Source organism: Microtus oregoni, unplaced genomic scaffold, assembly GCF_018167655.1.
Source record: "Microtus oregoni isolate MIOR12 unplaced genomic scaffold, Mior012 000004F_ref0000308, whole genome shotgun sequence".
Lineage (NCBI taxonomy): Eukaryota > Metazoa > Chordata > Mammalia > Rodentia > Cricetidae > Microtus > Microtus oregoni.
Window position 1 is genome coordinate 44,349,455 of NW_024543063.1, and position 19,465 is coordinate 44,368,919.

A 19,465-nucleotide genomic window follows, 5' to 3' on the forward strand; every position below is an offset into this window, starting at 1 on the left:
AGAATATCACCAGGCAAAGAGAAATAAGCTTTTGTTTCCCATGGGCACCTAGCAATCTCAAGACTTCAGCACAGATGTAACCATCCTGTCTCTCAACTGTGGTGCTGCTGGCTCAGGTTGCGCTTTGAAGATAGCAATTTTCTGAACGTGGAACACTTGGTATTTTCTCAAAAAGAAAGGCCTGAATGTTTCAAGGTTTTTTTCCCAGCTCACGCCGGCTGCATGTCTACAGTATTTGAGCTGGCCCAATAGTCCTGCTCCTCTTAACCCACATCTCCCGAGTAGACTTAACCCTGCAGCCCTCGGGAAGCTGAGGCTTCATCTAAATGAACTATCAAAAGGGAGAGACACTCCATCACTTCTTCATCACCATTCAAGTTAACAGTAACCTGTGCTCTGATGTCATTTAAGCCTGAGAGAAACGTGCTGTTCTAGCAACCCAGACGTGTAGAGGCAGCTCAAATTTAGTTTACTTGATCCCTCTCCTCATTCGGTATAGTGGATGAGCTCAGCAGAACCGGGTTGAGTGCAAGTCCAGATGGCTACCAAGAAGAAAGACTCAGTGCTTTTTGTCCTGTGCAGCCCTTCCTCAGCTCCGGTCATTAGCTGAGCTGTGACTCACTGGGCAAACACGTGGGTGCTGACTCCTTGAAAATGGAGACCGGGAAGGAACCCAAGGACGCGGATCTGCTGAGAGCGAACTGCCCCTGACTGGCTCTGCCAGTACCGTGGCCCGTCCCTTAGCCTCATTCCCTAGGACTCTCCTACCAGGTCTTTGAGCTAAGGCCCACTTTTGGCAACTGTACCAGAACATTCTCTATTGTGTTTAAGAACCAGTGTGGGTGGAAGGAAGCCCAGGGAAGCCTTAGAAATAGCAAGGTTGCTCCTGACTCATTAAATTAGTCAATACCTTTCCTTCCCGGGAAAGAGAGAAAGGCTTGGGCATCACACATGGTCACCTCCACTAGCTAAGGATCCCATGGAGTTCTGTGTGTTGAAGATGAAATTAAGGCAGAAAGTGCCTTTTGTAAAGTTTCTTCTGCCAGATGGACAGACCATAGAGCTCTCTCTCAGGAACTTTTATGGGTATTACTTTGAAAATCACAAATTGACTTGACTTACTTGTCCCAGCTGAAATAACCGAGTAGTCAGTCTCTATGCAAGCCTTGTGCCAATGTGGTCTTTTCTCTCAACAATAACAAGGGTGATTTACTTGTCATTTTTTATATTCCCATTTGTTTTTTTAATCATTGTTGTTTGAGACAGTTGCTATTTGCGCCCAAGTGTCACTAAAAGTAGTCAAAGTTTTTGTCATTGATTAGATCTGTTGTGAGTGGAAGAAAAGACGACAGCATTTTGGTCGTGGGTTGGTCATTGATAGAAACTGAGGACATAGACATAGAGGACTGGACAGATGGCTCCGTGGTTAAAGTGCTTGCTGTTCTTGCAGAGGACAGAAGTTCAGTTCCCACCTCACATATCCAGTGGCTCACAAAGGCCTGCAGCTCCAGCTCCAGGGGGATATCATACCCTCTTCTGGCCTTTGTGGACGTGTGTGTGTGTGTGTGTGTGTGTGTGTGTATACATACATACAAACATACACACACATACATACACATACATACATACATACACACATATGTACACACAGGCATACAGGCATACACACTCATCAATTTTTAAGTAAATCTTACTTTAAGTTAAAAAACAAAAATTTGATTTTGAGAGCATGTTTTCATTTTCTGAGAAACTTTCTTTTTTTTTTTTTTTTTTGCTTGTTCATTTTGGGAAATGGGATCACCTGGGCTCTTAAACTCGTGGGCTCAAGTGATCCTTCTGCTTTAACTCCTGGAGTAATTAGTACTAGAACAACTCTTTCCATTGCACGAGGGAAATGATGGAATATCTGAAGATGTTTATGTCGCCAAGCATGGCCATCAAGAGGGCCACTTGAGGCCATTGATGGCATATCTTGTTCTGAAGGGACTGGGCCTGGGTTGTCACTCAACACGGGGGAGCTTGATGAAGACCCCACCAGAGCGTCCTCCAGGAGCACCCACATGCTCATGTGAACTTTGTTCCACGAAAGAACCTGCTTTGAGTGACCTTCTAGAAGAATTCAAGCGTATATGGACAGTGTTAGACTGTCCATAGGTGGATCACTGGGGCAGGTTGCATCGGACAAGTCCACTTATTGGTGGTAGATTCTAAATGTCTGCCCTTTCTGTCTGGTATGGTGAAAGAGGTGGGCCCTGACCTACTTTTAGAATTGCAGAGGGGCAGGGGAAGTTAGGGGAACTACCGTAGACTCCTGGCCCGCCACATATTGTTGATTTGTGCTTAGGCAAGATACTGTACCTCACTTTGCCTCAGTTTTCTGTTGTTAATGGGAGGATGAAAGGACTTAACCAGGGTGAAGACTGGGCAAGAAAGGTACAGAGGCAATGACTGTACCAGTGAGAACTTGAGCTCTCGGGAAACATGAGTTAGATACATGTCTTAGTTAGGATTTCTGTTGCTGTGAAGAGACACCCTGACCCTGGCAACTCTTACCAAGGAAAACATTTAACTGGGGCTGGCTTACAGTTCAGAAGTTTAGTCCGTTATCATCATGTCAGGAAGCGTGGCAGCATGCAGGCAGACATGGTGCTGGAGAGGGAGTTGAGAGTTCTACACCTTGATTCATAGACAGCAGGGAGAGATGGTCCCCCTGGGTGTGGCTCAAAGCCTGCCTCAAAGCCTGCCTGCACAGTGACACCCTTTCTCCAGCAATGCCACACCTCCTAATAATAGTACCTACCACTCCAAGCATTCAAACATGAATCTGTGGGGCCATACCTGTTCAAACCACCATAACACACTTGTCTCTTGGCAAATTAGAAGTTGACTGGAAAGCTAAATATTTGAGTCATACATGTAACCGGAGAATCAAAATGCAATTCTTTTATTTAATACACATAGGAATTTTTATTGTAAACATCGAGTTCTGCTTTCCAGATCAACCAAGGAAGTTAAATACACAGGTAACTAATTATTCTTGCAGTTCAAATTCCCATTTAGCAAGGTTTTCGAGAAATGATCCTTCAAAGAAGGAAGAGGAGAGAGGGGGAGGGAGGAAAGATTCAGGGTTTTTAAATGTATTTGGAGAACTTTTTAAGGAGGTTCTCATTAAAGTCCCTTTGATCCAGTGCTACTTTCTGAAGGTCAGTCAGTCACCACCAGTCTGCCACCCCTTCCCCCTGGCTCTTCTGTGACTTTTCTTTTGTGTGTCCCCTCCACTTGATCCTGATCACTTTTCCCTGCCTGTCAGCGTGTCTAAGCTTTGCATTTATTTAATCATTCATTCATTCATTCGGTTTGCATGTGCTTGTGTGTGTGCGCACATGCTTAGAGGTCAGATGGTCATGTGTGGGTCAAATTCAGGTCATCAGGCTCAGCAACAAACATCTACTAAGATAACAGGCATCTACCTACCAAGACAGCTATTGGCACTACTTATTTTCATGTGTGTGCTGGACAGTGAGTATAAAAGAACTAAGTGTAGCAACTTCAGACAGCGTCTGTCGGATAGTTGAGGTTAAAAGACCCATCCAAAATGTGGGCCACATCAGTCCATAAGCCAGGATCCCAGACTGGCTAAAAATGAGAAAACAAACTGAATAGCAGCCATCTTTCTCTGCTCCCTGACTGTCATCTGTCACAGGACCAGTGGCTGCGTACTCACGGCATCCAGAAAGGCTCAATGCTGGCCATGAAGTTGTTTGGTTTGTTGTTCTTATTCAGAAGGGGCTAGAGTATTAACATTAAACTCAAAAATTCAAAGTTGATTCCTTCTATTATGTCATTTGATTGACAAGTGAAATACTCACAGTAGAGTTGAAGAACAACAAAACATTACAAGCAAAGGAGAAATGATTATAGGAGAACTGAGGGCCACTGTATTTTTTTTTCATCAAGATAATAGTGACAGATTGAATCCTCTAAACTCGGGTTCCCATTGGGGTGGGAAAACAGTCAGAGAAGGGAGAGAGTCTTAGAAATAGGAGGAATTTGGAGGAGCAGGGACCTGAGGGAAGAGGCAGTCCCAGGGGTCCCGGGAGACAGGGTATTGATGCTGGAGCCAGTAGGGGAATTTGTGAAGGTTTTGATTTTCTGAAATGTCAGAGCTGAGCAATAAAGAATGAGAGGGCATTTCCAGAAGCATGAGTGACCCGGAAGTTCATTTCAGTGGGACCAGTAAGACGAGACGATTCAAGGCAAGGGGTCAAGTGGGACCATTTTAGGCTTATTGCGTGTTTGCTAGGTTTGGCCTTCAATTTGCTAGGAAATGTCATTTTTTTTAAACTGCATTTTCTATAAAAAGTAGAAGTTTCACTATTGAATGAAGCCCACCCGGAAGCAGAGGTAGTGAGTAACCACACTATCAGCAGCCCTCTGAGAGAACAAATGGAGGGACCATGCTTTTGTTGTGACACACACACATGTATTAGTTCCCTGTCCCAAGCTCTGACCCAGGAGAGGACTGTAGAGGGACGTTTGTCCTTGAATTATCTCCCGCGTGCAGAAAAAGATCAAGTTACCAGTGGATGCTGCAGACTCAGCTAAGCAGCTGCGGTTCTGCAGGAGAAGGCCCCAGGGCCAGTCCTCATTCTGTCGGAGCTCTGTGGACAGGCTCCTTATGCTGACCTCTGGTCACCAGAGGGTCCTCTCAGTCTTACCTGGGTGCCAGTACCCCCATCTCTGGGATCCAGATCACGCCTCTCAGCTGTGTCTTACTTCCCAACCCTTCAGGTCTACCTAGCAGACTTATTTGACCATGGCAGGTTCAAAAATGTTTGGAGGTTGAGGCCATGCTCCCCTTTGTCCATGCATACACCATGGATTCTGTGGCTCGGAGGCCATGAAAATGGTCTAGCCTACCCAAAACCATAAGACCCCTCTTAACATGTTCTGAGATAAATCAATTTCCAGGTCCTCTTGGGGCCACTTCTTGCTACTCACATTTTTCTGGCATGGATTCTCACAGGAATTAAAATGTCTCTTGGTGCTTTGGCCAGTCTGTGTTGGAGCAAGTTAGTTGCATCTACTTAATGTCTGGTTAAAGCAGGGTCTAAACCCACCAGCAGATTCACATCGGATTAGGAAGATGCCTAAATCTCCAGTCGTCTTAGGCAGGATACCACCAACATACCTTCAGCTGGCTGAAGACGCAGCTGAATGGCTGAGCCGTATCTGTTTGGCCTGTCTGCCTCTTCTAGGTCCTACCAGTCAAAGGGCCGGGTAGTTTCCATTTATCAGAAGGGACCAAATATGTGTCTCAAGGGCTTACAAAGTTCTGTGGTGCAATTTCTAAGTCCATGAGAGTGCTTTGTACCTTCCTGTCCACTGTGGACTCTCAGGGGCCTCTCTGAGCACTACAGTTGTGTGGTTTTGAGGGTCCTAAATGCAATGAAAAGGGCAGAAGGAGGCTTCAGAAATGAATCCATGTCTGGTAATAAGTCCGTAAGGTACAAGCAGAGCAGAAACAGCTGACTCAATGGATAGCAGCAAGCACCTGCCAAGAGCCACCTCTGCCTGGATGCTGTAGACAGAGGAGTGGGTGCCTACCTTTCTTCTCTTGGACTTCCTGACCTTTGTAGCCTTGCTGTTGTTCTCAGAGCCTTAGCGTCCTCATGTCACTCTAAAGTTTGGAGGGACACTGCCTGAGAAGGTCATAGGTCGTTCCAATTGCTCTCTAGTTTCCTGTTCTCCCGTCTTGTCTGATGTTGCCTTTTCCTCAGGGGCTGGGGTTGAACTAAGGATCTTACTTCTCCTAGGTGACAATGTCAGCCATTTGTTTTCCTCTCTATTCTTTATTCCAGGAGTAATTTCCCTTCCAGCCAGACTATCTAGGGTGCTTTGGGGACTATCTGAAACTGAAGCTAGATTGTTTATTATGTTGTCTCACCTTGATTTGCTATTTAGCTGTGTATAGATTTCTGAATATGTTTAATACTTGTGCTCCTTTGGTCCCATTTAGAAGACTTTAGGAAAAGGCACACATGTTGCCCCAACCTTTCCAGTCTTCCAGTTTAGTCCTAAGTGGCATAGAAGTAACATTGACGGGTGGTGGGCAGTCAACATCTAGGGACCTTACTGGATACATGGCTTTTCCAGACCTTTGGGGGGCGGGGAGCTCTTGGAGTCAGGTACAGTTTTACCTCTTGCAGTTTGCGAAATTGGTGAAGAGACATCAGATTATATGGTCAGGACAATGTTTTAAATCAGGGTTAGGTGGTTCATTTCATCACAGTGGCAAACTTGGGTGTTTTTTTTAAATGGCTTTGGGGTGGTTTGGATTAAAGTGAGAGATGACTGGCTAGGTCAGAAGCACTCTGATCTGGCCACTAGCCTCCCTTGGGCCATTACTTGGCTGTGCAGAGCAGAGGTATTTCTGTTTGCTGTCACTTAAAATTCAGGCAGGTAGTGCCTCTGCTGAAGAGATCAGATAATTCTTTCGCTGTGGCCCCTGTGAACCTTATTTTTGTAGGGACAACCTTTGTCATGTATGTTCCTGTCAATCAGCCTGCTGATGGCTAAGCCCTCTGCGGTCTTGGCCTACTCTGTCTCCTCTGAGGTCTGGGTACACATGGGGCAGATAGCAGATGCTCACTGAACATACACAATTTAAAACTGCCTGTCCCATGAAGCACAGTGGCACACACTTTAGGAGATGGAGTCAGGGGACCGTGAGTATGAGGCTAGCCTTGGCTACATAGTAAAACTCCATTTCAAAGGAAAACAATCATTCTTCCTGGTTTTCTCATTAATGCATCTTATATTCATGAACTCATTGACGTTATCTGTAAAGCTTGTCCACACGTGGTGCTGCTAGATAAGTTACCGAGCAGTGTAAGTCTCCATCTGCTGGGTAAATGGTGTTTTCTCATGTGTTGTAGAAGTGTTTCCTTTAGGTTCCCAGGATTTCAGCCTCTGTGTGTGGTTCCCAAAGAAATGAAAACTAGAACCACCATATGACCCAGAATCTCTTCCTACTGCAGACTCAAAGGAAGTAAACAGTATAGCACAGGCTCAGTCCCGTGTTCTCTGCAGCATGATTTAACTAGCCACCCTGTAGAACTACTTGAGTATGCACGGGCAGGCGACTGGGGGAAGAAATGTGATGTATACATACAACAGGATATTGTTCAGTTCTAAAAGGGATCCCCTGTTGGGCTGTCAAGATGCTCAGCAGGTAAAGGTGCTTGCTGCCCAGCCTGACTGACAACCTGTTTAATTATTGGCCTTCACATGGTGAAGGAGGGAAGCAACTCCAACAGATTGTCCTCTGACCTTCATTATTCAGACTGTGGCATGCACACATCTGTGAGGGTGTGTGCACATACATACAATAAATAAACACAAAACCCTTTGGGGGTGCTCTGCATTGGCCACAAGGCCATCACATCTAGCATGTTCTCATGTGTATGCAGACTATGAAAACTGAACTTGTGGAAACACAGAGTAGAATGGCAGGTGCCAGTTGAACATGGCAAATGGGGAGATGCTGACCAAACAGTGCAAATATGCAGCCATGAGTCCTGGAGATCCAGTGCAGCCTGACACATGCAGTTAATAACATATGCATTAGAAGTTCGGTAAGAATAGACCTGACGTGTTCTCGTGGCACACCGAAGGAACTGCTTAGGAAACGCATATGCTACTCTACTTGACCATAAAGACCCTTTTGCTATCTATATGTGTGTCAAAACTTTATGCACTTCTTAAATATATGAAAAAAATTCATAGAATTATCATTTGAAAACAATACCTTTCTTTTTTGTTCATGTTTCAGGAAGGCGATGTCTGGCCCAACTCATCAGCTGATATCACTGTGTACTTTAACCCCCTAGAGGCCAGGCTCTACCAGCAGACGATTTACTGTGACATTTCAGGTATGAACTCGCTTTGTGTGGTAACCAAGTTACCAAGTGCTCAGAACATATGCGTATGTGTGTACACGTGTGTGTATGTGTATGCAAGTATGTGTGTATACATGTGTATGTATATTCACGTGTGTGTATAGATGTATGTGTATGTGAGTCCATGTGTGTATGTATGTGTGCATGTGTAAAGTATATGTGTATGTGTGTGTATATGTGTGCGTGTGTATGTGTGTGTGTGTACAAGAATGTGAAGATTGTAGACTAAGGCCATTTGGTGCTACCTGAGATCAATAGAAGAATATTTGAGTCAAACTATGAGCTTCTCACATTTTCTAGAACAGAAAGTTTCGTTTTTGCTCCATTTTTGTTCTTTGAGACAGGGTTTTATTCTGTAGGCCAGGCTGGCCTAAAACTTACTATGAAATCTAAACTGGCCTCTAACTTGCAGTGATCCTGGTACTTCAGGCTCCTGCGAGCTGAAATTGCATTGGGAACCATACCATAGCACATGACTAGCTCAAGAGTCTCTATAGTGTTTTACGGTTACATTGTGAGTGGGGGAAATAGAAAAACCCTTGTGTCTGTTTCTTCTCAATGCTTAGAGCACCAAGACTGCTACTTGTGACATTTTCTTGCATGGTTGTTTGTTCCTTTTATAATGCCCAGCTACTAATATTTAGCATTTCTGTGAGTTGGAGGCCAGCCTGGTCTATAGAGTGAGTTACAGGACAGTCAGAGCTGCTACACAGAGAACCCTTGTCTCAAAAAATCAAAAAGAAGAGGAGGGGTGGTGGCAAATGAAGAAATAAGCACGTATATATGTGAATTTGTGTGTGCATTTGCACCTCCAATCGTTTCTTGGCTGTTGCTGAGACGTCTTGAAAACTGAGATCCACACAGCGTTGAGCTCTTGAGTCATCCCCAAGCCTGGCTACAAAATACTGTGAAAGGAGCTGACTATTTCCAGGCTGAGGCAGGAAAGAACAAACTTCCTCCAAGTCTGAGTGGAGGAAGTGATCAAAGAATGCCCAGAAGCTGTTAAAGGACTCCCACTGACGACCTTCAAACAAGTTAGGAATCAAGCAATGCTGCTTACAGATTATGTGTGTTACATCCAAGCAGGCATTGGAATCCGCTGAGTTAAAATGCGTCACATGGCAATCGTTACAGCTATCAACAACTCAGGTCAAAAGTAACGGGGGATTGAGGGTGGGACAGGATCCTGTGTGGCCTCAAAATATCTTCCATCAAAATACTTACCAGTTATGAAGTGGAGAGCGCAGAACATGGCACCTCAGCCATAGAACAGGTGGCCTGCTAGGACCTCCTACTAGGGTGCAGGGAGGGCAAACCATCCTGTCAGTGATACCAGGACCAAACTACCTCAGCAGGTCTGATCCAGAGGATGCTTCCAGCAAACCAGCAGAAGCACAGATTGCCTGGATCTTCACAGACTTCAAGGCCATGCAAGTCAAGGGAGGAAGGAAGAACTGTTTGAGACTCAAGAGAGCAGTCACATGTGATCTAGACTGAATGCGTGGCTGCAAAGCGCATCCGTGGGGAAGAGACAAGGAAGTTCTTTGTCTTCTGCATTTAATTATTAATCTATTGATTCATTGATTGTTTGTCAAGACAGTATCTCACTTTGTAGCCTAAGCAAACCTGAAACTCATTGTGTAGTCCAGGCAGGCCTCAAGCCTCAGAGACCGTACTTCAGCCTCCCTAGTGCTAGGATCACAGGTGTGAGTCACCATATCCAGTTTCTTCAAAGTTTTTTTTTTAAATGTTAATAGGAAAAGTAAGCAGACAGCAAAATTATAAAGTCAAAAAGTAGACTTTTCCCCCCTGCAGTACTGTTGAAAAAGATGCTGGGTGTTTTAGTGGGGAGGGGGGCGTCTTGCTAACACTTACATTACTGTTTGTCCTAACTTCGCACAATTCTCTTTGGTTCCCCAATATGAAAGGCAAGTATTTAATTTACCTTTTTCTTCTCTTCCCTCCCATATGTTCTTTGAGTTATAATTTGCATACAGAGCCATCCTGTCTGTGCACTTTGACAAACCCAAGTAGTGGTATCGCTACCACCCAAGTGGAGATATAGAAAACCCTATCACCCCACAAAGTTCCTTTGTGCCCCTTTGCAGGCAACACTAAGCCCCCATCTCACCCTTGACAAGCCAATCATTCTTATCATATTTATTTTGTGGGTTTTATTTACAGCTTTAAATTACATGAAGCCCTAATGGTTTTGTCCCCTGAAGCTGATGACGTCTCTTGGTGTATAAAGATATTGGTAAACCTAACCTGCCCAACACTTTTCTGCTACCATTCCCCGGCTCTGCCTTTTATGAACCTTTCCAGTTTTTTTTTAAATAAGCTCATTATTGATAACCATAGTTAATCCTACTATTTACATAGATGTCACTTGAAGACGATGTGTCCCTAACGGAGGTCTCTCCTTTATACACCATCAGTCACTTGTGCTACCCACCTCTACTGTGCCATGTGTGGGTTGCCCTGGATACTATGGATGTTCTGATTATTTAAACTGGGAGGATGAGAGATGAGTCCACAGCCACTGAAGGGCAGCCAGCCAGCTGCCCAGATCCCACCCTTCTCTGCACCTGTGAAGTCACGTTCCCCAGCCAGCCTAAGAATGCGCAGCAGGATGGGCTGCCAACCCAAGACTGCTAGCCTCCCCATGAATACGCCTATCCTCTTAAATGTTATGGGGATCATTTTCTTGCTTTCCTGTGTAAAGTTACCATCTGTGTATTCATCCCTAAGCAAAAGTGGTCTTGGTTTCCTTTTTCTTGAAATTCTGTGTGGGATTCATGCCATATAGAGCCTATGTTGCAAGCACCAAGAACATAAATTTGTTCCATAAATGTTCAGTGAAAAAGCAAATAATTGAGACAGAAATATAAGCAAATGGGTAACCGCATTCTGCCTTGACTGGGTGATTCCCTGCACAGGGAGGCGGGATGCTCATGATGGCCCCACCACGAGTGCAGAGCGGATGAGGAGTTTTGGATCGGCAGAAATCTCCTTCTGTGCCACAGCTCAGCCTCCAGGACACCTTGCTTCTTAGAGGATCTGCAGGAAATGTTTGGGAGGGCGGCCGTATTCAGATGCAGACTGGAAATATGCCAGTATATGACCCCCATGCCACAGGTGGTGGGACCTCCTCCAGCTCCCTGGGGACACTGTTCTTGGCATGGGTCCAGGGGGCTGGCTGCTCTCCAGGAGGTTCCCAAACAATGCACCACGAGTTGTATGCATCTATTGTTTCCTGTGGTTCCAAATTCTTCCCCAGCATTCTTCTCCTGGGTAAACCGAATGTAATTTTTCCATCTGTGTGACAGTCTTCTTTATTTTGTTAGTCATTTCCTAACCGATTCAGTTGCCAAGGAAGGGCTCTGTTTACATAGTAATTCCATATTATCATTCCTGTGAGCTCCGTGTAATTCTGTGTCCTTTGGAGGGCTGTTGATGATTGCTGGCTCTTATCGTCAACCAGCTGGCAAGACCCCCTAGCATTATGTCACTAAGAGACATTTGCTAAGTGGATAGAAAAGCTCTTCCCTGCTGGCTTTCCTTTCGGTTGCCTTTGCTCTAAGCTACTGTAGTACTTGGTTTTCTCACCTCTCTGCAAAATACCTGACCAAAGCAACGTAAGGGAGGAAGGGCTTGTTTTAACTTTTGGCTTGAGAGGGTACAGAGCTCATGTCAGTGAGAGCAATGTTGCTGAGACTCCTCACATCTCCACAGACCAGGAGGCAAAAGACTTGGGCTGGAAGTGGGGCCTGTAACCCACAAAGCTTGTTCCCCAAGAATTACTTTCTCCAGCCAGGAACTTCCTAAAGGTTCAAAAAATCCCTAATAATAAATATAATAATAATAATAATAACAATAACAAAAAAGCAACAAACCTCCACCAGACCAAGTGTGAGTCCATGGAGGACATCTCACATTCAAGCCCCAATGGTAACTATGTTCATAGAAGCAAGTTCTGATTACTTTTCACACTTTTTAAAGAAAGAAATGTGTGTGTGTGTGTGTGTGTGTGTGTGTGTGTGTGTGTGTCCGTGTCCAGAAGAGGACAACAGATCCCCTGATGCTGGAGTCACAGGTGTTAGGAACCCAACTCCGGTCCTCTGCGAGAGCAGCACGTGCTCCTCACTGCCGTCATCTCTCTAGTTCTCATCATCTGTCTCTTCGGTATTGCCTTCTTATCTTTTCAGCTCTCAAGATGATTGTAGAATTTATCTCTTCTTCGATCTCCTTGTCTCTGATCGATTCTGTTTTCTATTGGATTTTTATTGTGTTTATCTACTTGTGCGCGCGTGTGTGTGTGTGTGTGTGTGTGTGTGTGTGTGTGTGTGTGTGTGCATTTTGCACAGCACACGTGTGGAGCCCAGAGGACTGTGGAGCCACTTCTCTCCTTTTGGTCCTGGGAATCAAACTCGGGTCGTCAGTCTAGGCAGCAATTGTTCTTACACACGGAGCCTGCTTGTCAGCCACTATTCCGAGTATTTTATTCTAAGTTCTTTCTTTTATTTGACTAATTATCTCTTTAGCTATATCTATTCTCGGCGTACTCATCTATCCAATTTTAAATTTTCATTGGCTTCATTTTTAGAAATCATGTAATTTCGTATTTATATATTTTGTTCTTTCATTGTTGTTTCCGTTTCTTATTATGCCTCTTCAATTTTTTTGAGAATGCTATGTTAGAGTTTCTTTAAGAATTTTCTATTATGTCCCTCTTGGGCTGCTTGTGGTAGCCCCCGGTTTTCCTCAGCAACGTGACTGTTCCTTCAGACAGTTGGAAATGTTTGTACTGTAGTCATTGAGCATGGATACTGGATTTTAAATACTCTCTTGAGTAGGGATTTTGTTGGGTCTTCTTCCACTCTTCCACAGTCAGCTTCTGCTCCTGGAACCTGTTTGGTGCTGTGTAAGTTTGGATTGAAAACCTGCACCTGGGCCTTGGATTTTTCCCAGGAGCCTCTTCCCCTCATCAGTCTGCTGGCTAGATGACAGGCCTCATCAGCCCATCCTAGGCCAGGAGGTGGAATTTTCCTAGGCTTTGTTGTTGTTGTTGTTGTGTTGTTAGAGGAAGATTTTCCAGAGTTCTGGGTTTATGCAAAGATCTTGGTTCAGTTCTCTGTTCCCAGATAAAAACAAGTCCTTACACCTTGGTGTGAGGGTAAAACAGGAGCCACCAGACCATAACACCTGTGCCTACTCTGCAAAGTACTGGACTTTCTTTGACTTAGTTTACTAGGCTTGGACGTTCTTCATTTATGATATCTGGTATTGTCCTTCCTTTATCATGAGATTAGATAAAGACCATAAGGTATGTTTACCATGTTTTTAATCAAAACTATCTACTCTTTACATATGAGGCAAAAGAACAATCTGAGTAATCCTGCCTTGTTGGCAGGTCACATAGTTAGCAATCTTCATGTTTTTCAAGTGGGTGTCCTTAGAGAGCCTGCACCTGACCCAGGTCTGGTCATTCATTACAAATGTAGATTCTTGGGCTTCATCTGTGTTTTATTGAAGCAGAATTCTGAGAAAGCGATGCTGGAGACTACGTATTTAAAATGAGGACCAGAAAGCAATTCCAAAAAGTTGCAGGATAAAAAATTCATTTCCAGAAAAAAATGGGTTGTATTTCTATATGCTAACAGTCAACAGTGGGAAGCTGAAGTTTCAATATTGCTTAAATAGCATTAGGAATATAAATTACTCAGGGGTAAACTGGACAACCTGCAAGACCTGCACGGTGAAATGGATGAAGCATTGCAGCAATTACAGACCTGTACACATGGAAAACCACACTGCCTGCAGTTAGTGAATTTAGCATTGTTCCAACTTCACTCCCTCCTGCTCTCCCATTTGTCTGTAGATTTGCTGCGAGCAAAATAATAATCTCAACTGCTTTTTAAAATAGGAATATACACTTTGGTTCTGAAATTCCTGTGGAGAGCCTGGAGAGATGCTCTGTGGTTAAGGGCGCTGGTGCTCTTGCAGAGAACCGAAGTTCAGTTCCCAGCACCATGCAAGGTGGCTCCCAACTGCCTGTAACTCCATCTCCAGGGGTATTTATCGTCTGTGTAGGCATCTGCTGGCACCTGTGCGCGCTGTCTCTCCCTCTCTCTTCCCCTTCTCTTCACACACACACACACACACACACACACACACACACACACCTAAAAATAGTAAAAATAGATGTCTCAATTTCCCATGGAAATGCAGAGAACCTATATTACCTAAAATAACTTAGGGAAAGTATGAAGCGAGAGAGCTGCTCTGCCTGCCTGGCTTCCAGACGTCTAACTGCAAGGCGGCCATCTTTATACTCTGTGCCCATGAACTGTAATGTAAATGATAAACAATATGCTGAAGATTCTGAAAATACCACCAAATTGGCCTCTGGCTAGAGCTTGCTCTAGGTAGTCGGCAGAGGGCAACAACAAGATACATAAAGGACTTAGATTTTCCAACAGACACCCTAGGTTTTACCTAAGGAAAGTAGGAGGTCCCTGTGTCTCCACAGAACAGAACAGGCCAACTGCAGCAGCCCCTTCTGCATTTCTTTTACACAAGGCCATGCCAGGGAATGTAGGAACTGAATGCATGGCTTGCTACTTTGGTCAGTCCAGGGGCCTGGGAAAATACCACAGATTAGGTAGGTTATAAACAAGAGAGACTTTACGCCCCCTGATTTTGGAGGCTGAACGTGTGAGATCGAGGCAGCCACTTAGGGCTCTTTTCTCACAGCGCCATCTTGGATGAGTCCTTACCCCATGGGGGTCCCTCTGGGCTCTTTTGTGAGGACATGGACTTCAGTCTTTCTGAAAGGTTCCCTGTTTGTCGTCTATTCCTCTCCCCAAATTTCCACTTCTTAATCCCTTGGAGATGAGCATTTTAGTGAGTGAATCTGGAGGCTGGGGGCAGCGGGGAAACATGACAGGCAGAGCCGATAACAAGCTTTTGAAGGCCTGTGCTTTTCATTTTCTGGTGATTAATGCAGTGAGGTCTGTTGTCTTTAGTGATTTCAGGCTCATTAAATGTACCCCGTGGAGCATCCCTTTGTCTCTGATGAGTAAGGCCAGTTTACTCCAACCATACACAAGAAGCTACAGTTATTTTTTAAATGCTTTAAGATCTGGCTTGTCTAGGAAAGAGTTTGTTCTTGCAGTTTAATGCTCTTCCGTGTTTGTTCTTCTGGCTGCTTTTTGCCAAAACAAGAAAAATATCTGCTTAGAAAATCCTGTGAAAAAGGGACATTTGTAACATGACCCTAAGATTTAGACAGACCCCTAGAGATGCAGGGGTGCTGATTTCTGCACTCATTCTGTCCCCAGTACAGGAAGTGGCTATCTACAGACAGGACAGAAATAATTAATAATTAACAATCCCCAAAGAAACAGTGGTCCACCACTTTATTACAACACCTGTCTGTTTTGTGTTTGTTTGTTTGTTTTATGTTTTGTTTGTTTGTTTAAGGAGGGCAGCCAAGGCAAAGATTGAGCTGGAGAAAGTTTAGGTCTGGTAGTTATCAATAGCCCTGCTGTTCATCCCATGATGCATTAGCAGTTCTTTCTCTCTCTCTCTCTCTCTCTCTCTCTCTCTCTCTCTCTCTACCAGTCTGCAAATCGGAATCTCAATAAAAATACATTTCGCTTGACCATAGAGTCCAAGTCATTTCCAAGAGATTTGAATTCTGGAGTAATGGTGAAGGCTGGCAGTGTTTGAGTGCTCTGAAGGTTTTACTTAAATTCTAGAGCAGTGATTCTCAATCTGTGGGTTGTGATCCCTTTGGGGTGGAATGGCCCTTTAACAAGGGTCTCATATCAGATATTTATGTTACAATTCGTAGCAGTAGTAAAATTACAGTTACGAAGGAGCAACAAAAATAGTTTTATGATAGGGGTCCCCACGACACAAGTGACTAGATTGAAGGTCCCCAGCGTTAGGAAGTCTGAGGACCCCTCCTGCCTGGTATTTGTCATCACTGATGTCTCCTTTCCAGGGACAGGTGGAGTGAAGAAAACCCTCTGAATAGATTAACTGTCCCAATTATTGTAAAGATCATTCATGCTTCCTCTAGTCAAAATTATAGCTGCCTGAGGACCATGATGTTGCCCCAAACTGAAATAACAAAAAGACAGTATCCTTGTCCCAAAATATAAAAAAGCTAAATAGCAACAGAAGACAGTAAGATGCCCCAAGGCATTATAATGATGGCAACAATGATTTAAAACTGTTGCTTTGTGTCAAGAAAAGGATAAACTATGTTACAATTCACCAGCTCAGAGCGGCTAAGGTAACAGGACTCAAGGGGCGGGGGTGGGATGCTTGGATCTCCCTGGGAAAGGGAAATAGAAGAGATCCCCAGAGTAGACTGAGGGTGGGTGGGGATGGGAACAACGGGGGATCAAGTTTGGCGGGGGTTGGACTGAATGAGACTACTGAAAAGTGGGATGGGGGAGCGGATTTTAGGGTCAGGTAGAAAACTGATGCAAGGGAAACTCAGAAATAGTCAAAGATGACCGCATCTGAGACTCCTAGCAATAAGCAGACACATACTCTGAACCAGCCATCTCCTGTGACCAGACTGGTGCCTATCCCAATTGTCATCAGAGAGGCTTCATCCAGCAGCTGGTAGAAATAGATGCAGAGACCCTCAGCCAGACATCAGGCAGAGCTTGGGCAATCCTACTGAAGAGAGAAGGAAGGATTGTTGGAGCCAAGGACACCAAAAGAAAATCCACAGAATCAACTAACCTGGGCTCACGGGCTCACAGGGACTGAACAACCAGGGAGCCCACATGGGACTGACCTAGGCCTTATGCATATATGGGACAGTTGTATAGCTTGGTGTTTTCTTGTGAGACTCCTAACAGTGGGAGCAGGGGCTGTCTCTAACTCTTGCTGGCTTTTGGGACTCTATTCCTCATACTGGGTGGGCTTGCCCAGCCTTAATACAAGGGGAGATTCTTAGTCTTACTGCAACTTGATATGCCATGTTTTGTTGATATCCATGGGAGGCCTGCCCTTTTCTGAACAGAAACAGGGGAGGAGTGAATTGGGGAGGCAAAAGGGAGGTGAGGGGGAGGGCATGTGAGGAAAATCTGTAGTCAGGATGTAAAATAAATAAATTAATTTAATTTTTAAAAAATACCCCCTAAAAAAAACAGGATAGCTAAAACAACCCTGTACAATAAAAGAACTTCCAGAAGTATTACCATCTCTGATTTCAAGCTCTACTACAAAGCTATAGCAATACATACCACATGGTATTAGCATAAAAGCAAACAGGTGGATCAATGGGATCAAATTGAAGACCCAGACATAAATCCACACACCTATGGACACCTGATTTTAGACAAAGAAACCAAAATTATACAATGGAAAAAAGAAAACATCTTCAACAAATGGTGCTGGTCTAACTGGATGTCGGTATGTAGAAGAATGCAAATTGGTCCATGTCTAACACCCTGCATAAAACTCATATCCAGCTGGATCATAGACCTCAACATAAATCCAGATACAATGAACCTGACATAAGAGAAAGTGGAAAGTAATCTTGAATGCATTGGCACCGGAGACAACTTCCTAAACAGATCACCAATAACACAAGCACTAAGATGGACAGTTAATAAATGGGACCTCGTGAAACTGAAAAGTTTCTGTAAGGCAAAGATACCATCAAAAGGGTAAAATGGCGGCCTACAAGAATGGGAAAAGATCTTTACCAACCCCACATTCAAAAGAGGCCTGATCTCCAAAATAAATAAAGAACTCAAGAAATTAGATGTTAACAAGCCAAATAACCCAATTAAAAATAGGATACAGTTCTAAACAGATAATTCTCAACAGAAGAATTCTGTTCTAAGAATGCCTGAGAAACACTTAAAGAAATAGTCAATATCTCTTTAGCCATCAGGGAAATAGAAATCAAAACAACCCTGAGATTCCATCTTGTACCTGTTAGAATGGCTAAGATCACAAGGAACAGCTAATGCTGGAGAGGATGTGGAGCAAGGGGAACACCCCTCCATTGCTGATGGGAATGCAAACTTGTACATCCAGTTCGGAAGTGGCAGTTTCTCAGAAAACAGAGAATCAATCTACCTCAAGACCTTTATCCATTCCTCAGCTGAGGGACATCTAGGTTGTTTCCAGGTTCTGGCTATTCCAAATTAAAGCTGCTATGAGCATAATTGAGCACACGTCCTTGTGGTATGATTGAGCATCCTTTGGGTATACAGCTCTTGGTACCCAAAGGATGCTCAATCATACCACAAGACTGCCTTCCTTAAACAAACAAACACACAAAAAGCAAAGAAATAAACATGTGTTGTAATGAAACAGTGGGCCACTGCTTCCTTGGGGGAGGGAACAGAGAGGAGATTGAATGAAGGCCTGGGAGGAGATATAAAATAAATTAGTTATTTTTTTTTAAAATGCCCAAAGAGATATGAGACAAAAAGTCTAAAAAAATGTTGCTTGGTAGTTCTGAATTATTTAATACTAAAAACTGAACCTAATAGGCCATCAAAAGTGTTTTAAGTATTCAAAGTCATGTACAGAGCAAGTATGCCCATTTGCCCAGAATTAAGCCCAGCCATTGACAACCGGGACCTCACTGTTGTGTGCATTGTCTGTATAGGTAAGGAAACAAGCAGTTGAGTGAAGAAGCCCACAGAGTGGGAGAGACCCCACCAGCTACCCATCTGACCGGGGACTGGTGTTCAGAGTATACACAGAACTCAGAAAACAAATGACCCATTCAGAGATGAGCTGGAGATCTAGACAGAGCCCTCAAAACAAGAAATAAAAATGGCTAAGAAATACTGCAGTAAATATTCACCATCCTTAGCAATTGGGAATTCAAATTAAAACGACCTTGAGACTTCATCTCCCCCACCAGACAGCGCAACTAATAACAAAGGCTGGTGAGGTCGTGGAGGTGTAGGAACTCTCATTCATCCATTCCGTGGTGCTGGGAATTCAAATTGGTGCGGCCGCTCTGGAAATCAGCCTGGAGAATTCTCAAACAATTAAAAATAAATCTACCATATTACCCAGCTATACTTCACAGATATTTGCTTTATAATGTCTATTCACAGCAGCTAGTCGGTGGAAACAACCCAAGTGACTTTCAACAGATGAATGGATAATGAAAATGTCATACGTATACTCAGTGGAATAATATTCAGATATAAGGAAAAGTGAAATTTTACATGAAATTTACAGGTAACTGGATGAGCCCAGAAAAGATTATATTGAGTGAGGCAACCCAGACAGACAATCGTTGCATGTTTTCTCTCATTTGTGGTTCCTAGCTCCAAATCCTCAGATGAGCGTGCACAACATGGAGTAACCATAGAAACCAAGAAAGTATGCTACAGGCAGATAGAGGCAAGGGGTGGGATGCAACTGGAGGGAGGAGGGAGGTTAGTTAGTCAATACAGACAGAGAAGGAGAGACAAGGGACGGATGACACCAAGGTAACCAAG

At 44.0% G+C, this 19,465-nt stretch overlaps 1 protein-coding gene across 1 annotated transcript in view; it reads left to right on the forward strand.

Moving 5' to 3' along the window:
• The window catches only part of Hydin (HYDIN axonemal central pair apparatus protein), a 291,897-nt gene that overhangs the window by 56,669 nt on the left and 215,763 nt on the right, over positions 1–19,465 (forward strand). The window contains exon 9 of the mRNA XM_041650001.1: positions 7,835–7,934. Within this exon, the coding sequence (XP_041505935.1) occupies positions 7,835–7,934 (100 nt within the window). The remainder of the gene's footprint in view (positions 1–7,834; positions 7,935–19,465) is intronic.